The sequence below is a fragment of the Otolemur garnettii genome, unplaced genomic scaffold (genome assembly GCF_000181295.1).
Source record: "Otolemur garnettii isolate 467f Iridium unplaced genomic scaffold, OtoGar3 scaffold00109, whole genome shotgun sequence".
NCBI classification, from domain to species: Eukaryota; Metazoa; Chordata; class Mammalia; order Primates; family Galagidae; genus Otolemur; species Otolemur garnettii.
The window spans coordinates 1,985,200-1,995,626 of record NW_003852504.1 but is presented as its reverse complement, the minus strand read 5'-3'; the positions used below and the strand labels follow the sequence as shown (position 1 = coordinate 1,995,626).

The window sequence follows — 10,427 nt, the reverse complement described above, 5'->3', positions numbered from 1 at the left end:
GTTCTTTTTTTGGCATCACAGCTCACAGTTACTTTTTTTTTTGATACAGAGTCTCACTGTTTTGCCCTTGGTAGAGTCCCATGGTGTCATAGCTCACAGCAACCTCCAACTCTTGGGCTTAAGCAATTCTCTTGCTCAGCTTCCCAAGTAGCTGGGACTACAGGTGCCCACCACAACGCCTGACTATTTTCTGTTACTTCAACTGGCCCGGGCAGGGTTCAAACCCACCAACCTTGGTGTATGTGGCTGGCATCGTAACCACGTATTTCAGCTGGCCTGGGCAGGGTTTGAACCTGCCAACCTCGGTATATGTGGCTAGCACTGTAACCACTGTGCTCCGGGCGCCGAGACTATCTATTTTCTTTAAGATCTTTTTGTCTGGGCGGTGCCTGTGGCTCAGTGAGCAGGGTGCCGGCCCCATATACCAAGGGTGGTGGGTTCAAACCTGGGCCCAGCCAAACTGCAACAAGAAAATAGCTGGGCGTTGCAGTGGGCACCTGTAGTCTCAGCTACTTGGGAGGCTGAGGCAAGAGGATCACCTAAGCCCAAGAGCTGGAGGTTGCTGTGAGCTGTGATGCCATGGCACTCTACCAAGGGTGACAAAGTGAGTCTCTGTCTCTTTAAAAAAGAAAAATCTTCTTGTCTGTTTTGTTGCTTTGGTCTTTAACTTTGGAGGTTTTCCTCAGATTTCTGGAGCTCATTGGTTCATCCACATTTAAGAGTGAAGCACTAAAGTGCTTTGTAGGGACTCTGTGTTTGGTGAGAACTTAAAGGCTGGTGATATTCACAGTATGTATGTTCTTTACTTCATTTCTTCAGGTAAGAAATTCCTAATCTGCCCTGGAAGGGAATAAACTTTGCTTAATTTCCCTATTTTCTGTATAGCATGCCATCCCTGTTTTGCTCTGTGCCTGATATATCTGAATCTGGTTCAGTTTTTCTAGTGTAGCTTCCATCCATTGCCTCTTAGTCTTCATTTATCTCTCTTTTGTTAATACAGATGGGTTTATTTCTGATTTTTTTTTTTCAGATAAAAGGTACATTCCTTTTTGTAGACATAATTATATTCTGGTCATATATCTGAAACTCCCTTTGACTATATTTGATCCTGAAATTTATTGGTCACTATAAAAAACTACTGTCCTTCATTATCTAGCTAGTAAAACTAGTTTATATCTTAGAGATTGAATTCTGAGTTCTTTGCTACCATGTACTGACTACAGATATAAGTTCAGTAATTGATATGAGGACTATTAAAGTGTATCTTAAATATACTGTGTTTTAGAAAAGAGTTTTTCTTTTTGAAAGTAAGGCTTCTCTCCTTTTGAAAATAGGTCCTTCTAAAATGGCAGAACTGGTTCTGGAATGTGAAGAAGAAGATCTAGAACCATGGCAGAAGAAAGAAAAAATTGAGGACGAAGATGATGATGAACTGATATTTGTTGGAGAAATAATACGTTCAAAACCTACCGTTTCCCGTAAGTATTTACTTTAAGTAAAATAAAGTTTCACAAGATGGTTGTTTCTAACTGAAAGTCCTGTGGGCTGTCTTACATGTCTTTGAAATTCTTATTCTTCTATAAGGTGTCGGAGGTGAGAAAGGGTAAGGGACAGTAAGAACTTGTGAGAATCAAGGGGGGGAATGTAGCTGGGAACTGGAATAAGGAGGTGAGAGGTTAAAATTTCAGATAGAAGAAAATGAAAATAACTAAGTTATCTAGAGATTATAATTACCTAACAACACTGTAGACCTTCTGAGATTGGAAATCATAATTTTTTCTTTTTTTCTTTTTGGAGACAAGAGTTTCATTATGCCACCCTTGGTAGAGTACTGTGGCATCACAGCTCACAGTAACCTCAAACTCTTGGGCTTATGTGATTCTCTTGCCTCAGCCTCCCAAGTAGCTAGGACTACAGATGCACACTACAACACCTGGATATTTTTTTGTTGCAGTTGCCATTGTTGTTTAGGTGGCCCCAGGCCAGGTTTGAACCCGCCAGCCTCAGTGTATGTGGCTGACATCGTAACCACTGTGCTACAGGTGCCAAGTCTGGAAATCATAATTTTGAATGAACCCAGGTGGCTCATCTGGTTGTTTTTTTCCCCCTGTAAGCCCACATATACAGAAGAGAAAGTTTACTTTGCTTAAAATAGAAGAATAATAGAATAATAAATAAATTTGTGTTAGTGTCTGATGGGGTTTTTCACGTCCTGGCAACTGCCTCATCACAATGTCATCTTGAGATATGGCTACAATAAGCACAGGCTTTGCATGATTATACAACCTCTGTTCTGTGTACCAAAATGTGCTGTAGCTTCTGCCTACACCTGTCTTCTAGCAACTACTATTTATGTTCATGAATGAGGGAATTCTTACTTTTTAGCCACTGTAGATGGACAGTGTAGGCAGTCAGCACACTTATATTTATGTATTTGTAGCAAAACACATCTAGTACCTTTGTGGATTATTAGATTTCTATTAGAGTAATTGACATTAGACTTGACATTATTATAATGTTAATGTGAAGATACTGGTGATACTTGTTAAAATGTCCTGTCAAGATTGTGAAAAATCTTGGGTAACATACTGAATTTCGGGGGAGAAAGGGAAAACAAATCCTTTCCCATTTTATTTACTTTTTTTTAAGCCTGGAGAATTTACTAAGGAATGTAGCAGGCATACCAGTTTTTTGCGTACTTACCATGACAGCAAATTATGATATAGTTAAGAGACAAATTTTACTCTGGGAGGCCAAGGTTGGTGGATCACCTGAACTCAGGGGTTCGATACCAGCCTGAGCAAGAGTGAGACCCTGTCTCTAAATAATGGCTGGGCATTGTGGCAGGTACCTGTAATCCCAGCTACTTGGGAGGTAGAGGCAAGAGGATTGATTGTGGCTAAGAGTTTGAGGTTGCTGTGAGCTAGGATTCCACAGCACTCTACCAAAGGTGACAAAGTAAAGAAAGACTCTGTCTCCGAAAAAAAAAAAAGACAAATGTTACATTTTCTGAAAGCCTTGCTTCTCTTAACTCTAAAATTGAAATAGCATTTCTATTCAGTTTTCTTTTTTTTTTTTTTGAGACAGAGTCTGAAGCTATTGCACTAGGTAGAGTGCTGTGATGTCACAGCTCACAGCAACCTCAAACTCTTGGGCTCAAGCAATTCTCTTGCCTCAGCTTCCCAAGTAGCTGGGACTACAGGTACCTACCACAAAGCCCGGCTCTTTTTTTGTTGGCAGTTGTCATTGTTGTTTTAGCTGGTCTGGGCTGGGTTTGAACCTGCCAGCCTCAGTGTATGTGGCCAGTGCCCTACCCATTGAGCTATATAGGCACTGCCCATTTCTATTCAGTTTTATCAGAGATAAAATAATTTAGCCAGTTGAATTCTCAGTATCATTTTCTGTAGCAGATCGGGAGATGCTAAGTGGAGTGTTCCTGAAGTTAGAAAATGGACTAGATATATTTGGCATGTTTATTGTCAATGGCGGAACCAAATATTACACTTTTTTAATTATTTCTAGTCCCAGTCCCTATGATGATGTTTATGCTGAAATATTAACATATTAAAAAATCATTATACAAATCATCTCATTGAAAGCATGACAATTAAAATTCAAGTTGGATTTATAATAATTGTAAGTGACTGTTAATAGTACTCAATTAAAACAATGTATGTAAGTTTTAAGTGATTCTATCTAAAAAGGAATTGTATAAATTATTAACTCAAAATTTAAATGATTTTATTGATGTTTTGTGTATAAGCCATAAAATATTTTTAGCATGAGGAATATGAACTAAAATAGAACTACCATGGGAAGGGGTAGAAAACTTGTGTTTGATAGACTACAACTACCAAAACATAGAAGTAGCTGCTCTTTAGTGATTTGAGTAAATAGTTGTCTTGAACTTTTAGATGAAAACAGTATCAAGTTGTTTGATCAGATTTTTCTCCTAGAATTCTTTTGTGTTTAGCCATGGAGTACTGCATTTCCATAATCATAAAATAACCCTACTTTTGTATGACCCTTTATTTTATGGAATTATTTTTATGGGATTTAGCTCTTTTATAGTAGGAGAGGGGAAAAATGGGAAATTCTTAACATTTTATGGAATTTTTTAATGCTTTGTACCATTTCCTGATAAGTAATTTTAGATAAATCTTTGCTTTTCTACATTTTAATTTGATCCCTTGGTAATCTAGAAGTTACAGAATTCACATGGGTACAAGAGTGTGGAATCTTAAACTGATCCAGAGCATCCAGTCAGGTTCATATTGACTTCTGATGTGGTGGTAGATTTAAAACATTTTAAGTTACTACCCTTTTTTTTTTTATTAAGTCAAATACACATAGATCATGAATACATTCATGCATATATGGCGAAGTTTAGTTTCATCAGTTTGAAGTCTCTGATAATTTCACATTCAGAACTCAAGTGTAATGGTACAGATAACCCAATCAGCTTGCCCATAAGAAATCTTCCAGGCTTTTCGGGTATGAATGTTGCATGGGGTTAAGCAGTGGTTCTCAACCTTCCTAATGCTACAACCCTTTAATACAGTTCCTCATGTTGTGGTGACCCCCAACCATAAAATTATTTTCATTGGTACTTCATAACTGTAATTTTGCTACTGTTATGAATCGTAATGTAAATATCTGATATGCAGGGTGGTCTTAGGCGACCCCTGTGAAAGGGTCGTCTGACCCCCGAAGGGGTTGCGACCCACAGGTTGAGAACTGCTGGGTTAAGGGAAGGGCTTGGTGTCAAGTTATTAGGAACTGAATGCTATACACAATCCTTTGAACATTAAGGAAAAGAAATATATTAATACTTATTCAATGTATATGAATATATTTTTGGAATGATTTTTCTATTATATATTTTATTTATGTAACAAATTTTAAAATAAACATAATTTTATAGATATTTTGAACAGAAGTAACTCCAGCTTATCTTCAAAGAGAATAAAGAGGGAGTCACCCAGTCCAGGTATAGTATTAGTATACTATTTTAATTTTAAAGTGAAATATTTTGACATAATTGGTTATATAGAAATATATTCAATATATTATATAATTTTAAAATACAGGTATTCCTGAAGTGTTTAGGACTAGAAGTCAACACTACAAAGACTCCTCTTCAAGCGCATTGTCTGCTACGCCTAAATTGTCATCTAGCCGTATTTCTCATGTGTCTAAATCTGTAAGTACTTCTGAAATTACACAGTTCAGGGACACATTGGATATTACAATACAGAATTAAAATTGTGAACTATCATAGCTAGTTAAGCATTTCAGTAGAAGCGTAATCACCATCAGAAAATATCACCATCCTTATGATATAGCTCAACCAATATATAAAATAATAACTGCAGGCACTAATTACCCAACATGTTAATAATCAGGTAATATATTTAAATAGATATGGTATTGAAAACTATAATCTCTAAATGTGAGTAAAAAGGTATGACAAATACCATGTAATATGACAATAGACTGATTCAGAAGACCCATTTATTTAAACTTGAGCAAGTTACTTCTTTTGTTCCTTTGAGCTATTGTATGAGGCATACAATTTGTTATTATAAATAATTCTCCATTAAACATTTTCATTTCCAATTCAAAAATTATTTAACAAGATTTTTATTGAAAAATGTATCTTAATTGATGAGAGATACCACCTCAGAAAGGACTTAAAGTGTAATCTTTATTAGGAGGAACTAACTTCTCTTAAAGAACTATTTTAAAAAACTGAAAGTGGGTAGTTTTCATTTTTAAGTGCGGGTATGTTGAGAAAATATTGATCTTGAAATAAGATTGTACTTGTTTACAATTATGTAATAGCCATTATTGCTTTCTTATAATATGCTTTAATTTTTAAAGTGCAGAAATCTGCCTGTTAATGCAGGAATGGAATAGTTTGGGTCACTTTAATGTCTGCCTCCATTACTACTTAAAAAAAAAAAAGTCATTAGAAAACAGGAGGAAAGTAAAATTCTTAAAACCTAATCATTTTCAACTTGCAAACACAAAACAAGCAAGCAAAATCTTTATATTCCCATAATAAAAATGATGTATTAAGAGGGGTGGGGTGGGTTAGAAAAAAGAGAGAAGAAAACATACTGAATTTTCATTTTTGTTTTCTTCAGATTGTGTGACATACAGAATATATTAATCAGGACCAGACCCATGCATATTTGATAACTATTCCTCATTTTTCACTGAACATCATACTGAGAACATTTTGTCACTGCATGTTTCTCCAAAAAGTGATATTGTATCACAAACTGTCATTTAATTTATTTAATCATTCCTCCATTGTTGGACACACACCTTTTATTTTTTGTTATTATAAATATCCATTAAACATTTTCATTTCCTTAGAGCAAATTCTTGGAAGTTAGTGTAATTGGAATAATTTGATCAAAAGGTATGAACTTTTTAAAACCTTTGATACATACTGCTAAAATTTTCTTACAAAAACATTGTTCCAGGCCAGGCATGGTGGCTCAGCCTGTAATCCTAACGCTGTAGGAGGCTGAAGCGGGTAAATTGCTTGAGCTCGTGAGTTCAAGACCAGCCTGAGCAAAAAAGTGAGACTCCATCTCTACTAAAAATGGAAAAACTGAGGCAAGAGGATTACTTGAGCCTGAGTTGGAGGTTGCTGTGAGCTATGACACCCCAGCACTCTATCCAGCGCGACAGCTTGAATCTCTGTCTCAAAAAAAAAAAATTGTTCCAAAATACAACTTCTACTTTGCCAATAATGTTATAATTATTTTTTAATTTTAATTTTTTATTTAATCAACTAGTAGATTTCCAGAAAAATTAGAAAATTAATGCAAAGTTCCTCTATAGATACTAATTTTTGTGGAGTAATAATTACCCTTGTGTTTTACAACACAGTAGCAATTGTGTCATTAAGGTTCTTTATAATATTGACATAGAGTTAAGTTTACCTTTATGAAAGTTTAAGAAACAATTATAACTTTTTACAGGGCATTTTAAAGAATTCATCATCAGTTCAACCAGATGGTTCTCCAATCTTAGTGTTTGACTTGACCCAGGATTCAGTACCAACATCCCAAGATACACCAGCAGTTTTTAAAAAAGGTTAGCACTCTTTCATAAAAATTATAAGCAGAGACTTGGAATTATATTTCTGTTTCAAAGCCCATACTTTTAAGTTTTTCATATAAGATGGGATAGAGCTAATCATTCCTGAATGCCTTTCTTGGGTGATTATTCCTGAATGTCTTTCTTGGGTGATTATTTTATATACAATTATGTTTTAACAAAAGGACATTTTATTTTGCTCTGTTCAGTTGGCTAGCATGTATTCTTTGAGCTTATTCATTCTCACTTAGAACCAGCCATGGGCTGAAAAATTTTATTATAATATCTATGCGTCAGAGAATTCCCCTCATGCCTTATTTATATGCTCTGTTTAAAACAATGTTAATTATTTGGAAGGCCATTAGTATGAGAAAAAGTGCATGATTATAGTTGATTTCTTAATAGGCTAGTGTCTTTCTATCCAAGTAAGTAGTGCAGATATGATAATTAAATGTGATTATAGAGTACTGTTATAAAATTGGAGAAATAAAGAAATAGTGATTTTTTTTTTTTTTTTTGAGATAGTGTCTCAAGCTGTCACCATGGCACCACAGCTCACAGCAACCTCCAATTCCTGGGCTTAAGCGATTCTCTTGCGTCAGCCTCCCAAGTAGCTGGAACTAGAGGTGCTAGCCACAACGCCCAGCTATTTTTTGGTTATAGTTGTCATTGTTGTTTGGCAGGCCCAGGCTGGATTTGAACCTGCTAACTCGTGTATGTGGCTGGTGCCCTAGTTACTTGAGCTATAGGTGCCGAGCCAGAAGTAGTGATTTTTTATATAGTAAATACTCAGTAAATATCCATTGAAGGAATAATGAAAATTGAAGAATTAATAGTTCTTTGATGTCTGCCATAACAAAGTTCTTAATTAAACTAAAACAAGTTAGTATACCAAGGAAGGGATTTTATCTAGTTGAAAAATTCCCTACGATCAAAGCAGTTACTGTTTCTATATTAGCTAATTTGATATTTTTCTCACTAAGTGGAAAGAGAGACATAAGAATTTTTTTAAGGGCTCGGCGCCTGTAGCTCAAGCGGCTAGGGTGCCAGCCACATACACCAGAGCTGGCGGGTTTGAGTCCAGCCCAGGCCCATCAAACAACAACAACCACAACCGAAAAAAAAAAAAAAAAGAAAAACATAGTTGGGCTTTGTGGCTAGTGCCTGTAGTCCCAGCTACTTGGGAGGCTGAGGCAAGAGAATTGCTTAAGCCCAAGATTTGGAGGTTGCTGTGAACTGTGACGCCAGTGCACTCTATACAGAGCAACAGTTTTGAGACTCTGTCTTAAAAAAATAAACAAAAGAATTTTTTTTTAATGTTTAAATTGTTTACTAGCAAATTAGTATATAGCATTTACCAAAACAAAACCAGAAAATTACAGTAATGTGAGTGCCAAAAATATTTTCTCATTTTGATAATACTTGGTTTGATATTCACCTGTCTAGGTGTGTCACTTACCTAGTTAGTAAAATAGCCAGGAACCAAAATAAAAGGGGAGGCAACGTTTTTGTTTCAAGTCTTGATTTTAAAAGTACATGGTCTTTATTCCTAGAAAAAGGCTGAATTCTTAAACTTCTAGAAGGCAAAGACAGTGACTTCTACTTTGGTTCTAAGTTTTTGTACTGCAGGGAGTGGAACTTCGCCCTGAATGGTTAATATGGTTATAGATGATGAGGAAGATACAGGTTTAAGTGTCTATACTAAAGATTTCTGTGGCCTTTATCAAGTCACCTAACCTCTTTATACCTCAATTTTCTCACATTGTTAAAGTAGATTCTCTTAATTTTCTCACATAGTTCATTCATTTTCCATACCTGAAATGCGCCATTCGGAGATGAAATTTTAATTCTTGCTCTACTTGTGGTTTTTTGAGCCCCAAATAACTTAAGTTGAAAAGTCAAAAATGCATTATGAGCTTTAAAGTACTTGATGATAAATAGTTGTTAGAATGATAATTATGAATTATAATACTACATAAGTACTATGTGTTCAAAAGCCTGATTAATGGACTGCTGTCTAGGATAATCATGGAAAGTTCTTAGAGAAGGTAGAATTTGTACTTGATTCTGAAGAATGATGACAGGGTTTTTATTGGCACAGATAAGAACAGTGGAGGGTAGGAAATGGCACAAGCCAAAGACAACAGAAATAACCTAAAGGATCAGAATTTATGGACCTCAGATTGATTTTATTTAACTTAGATTTCCTCATATTCAAAAATTTATATATTAAAACAGTCTATTTTTACTATCTAGCCTATTACATAATCAGTTATTTAGTCCAAAATACCAGTACTCATTGGTTGCTCAAGTTCTAAGCATCTCAGAAGAATGTTAAAGTGATTGCACAAAATCAGTCCTAAGTGCCTTTAAGTATAGTTGTCAGTAATCATGTGTTTCAAGGATGGAAAAAAATGAAACAAAGATTTGACAAAGGAGCCCACTAATGTCATACTCTTACATTACTGGCATACATCTACTCTAGTGCTTCTCTTATTAGCATACAGTTGTGAGCTTTAAGACATCATGTGCAGTTTTAGAACCTTTATTACAAAGTACAGTTAATTGTGTGTTACTTCCATTTTTTTTTAACTTGCCACCAACTTGAAGCTCAATTGTTTGTTATTTTCAAAAATCACTTGGGAGGTGCCTGTAGCTCAAAGGAGTAGGGTGCTGGCCCCATATGCCGGAGGTGGTGGGTTCAAACCCAACCCCTGCCAAAAACTGCAGAAAAAAAAAATCACTTTTGCTCGATCTGGTTATAGTCTAAGTAGCTCCTTTCTCTGGCCATGTCCTGATTTATATGATCATTAGCCTTTGAGGTGATGGTTTTCAAACTCAAAACTATTTTTAGCAATGAAATTCTTATTCAACAAAATTTTATACAGAAGTTTAATAAATAAAACATAAAAGGAGAGTTTCTTTATCTGGCATGCCCATTATATTTCCTAACATAAAACCATTAGACTCAGAGGAATATAGCTTGAAAGCCATTATACTAACTCCAAACCTCTTCATCTGAATGAATGAGGTATTATCATTCAGATTGTTTCCACTTTGAACAGAAGGAATAAATGGGTAGTTTAATTTAAAGCACCTGTTAGGTTGTTAGGTGGAAAAAGAACTAATTTGAATTTTCCATTTGACACCTGAATGGTTTTTTTTTAAAATAGCATCTTAATAGGTTTCTCTAAATGTTTAGAATAAATATTTAAAATTTTTACATGCTGAAATCCATTTAAGCATCTAAAGATATATTCATGTCTGGGAATTTAGAATATTATTTGGGCTTTAACTTTTTTTTTTTTTTT

The 10,427-nt window shown here is 35.2% G+C and overlaps 1 protein-coding gene across 1 annotated transcript in view; it reads left to right on the top strand.

Moving 5' to 3' along the window:
• ZNF280C (zinc finger protein 280C) overlaps positions 1 to 10,427 on the top strand; it is a 48,192-nt gene that overhangs the window by 2,976 nt on the left and 34,789 nt on the right. Inside the window, exons 2-5 of the mRNA XM_003796970.2 lie at positions 1,335 to 1,478; positions 4,925 to 4,990; positions 5,091 to 5,203; positions 6,999 to 7,113. Of these exons, the coding sequence (XP_003797018.2) occupies positions 1,335 to 1,478; positions 4,925 to 4,990; positions 5,091 to 5,203; positions 6,999 to 7,113 (438 nt within the window). The remainder of the gene's footprint in view (positions 1 to 1,334; positions 1,479 to 4,924; positions 4,991 to 5,090; positions 5,204 to 6,998; positions 7,114 to 10,427) is intronic.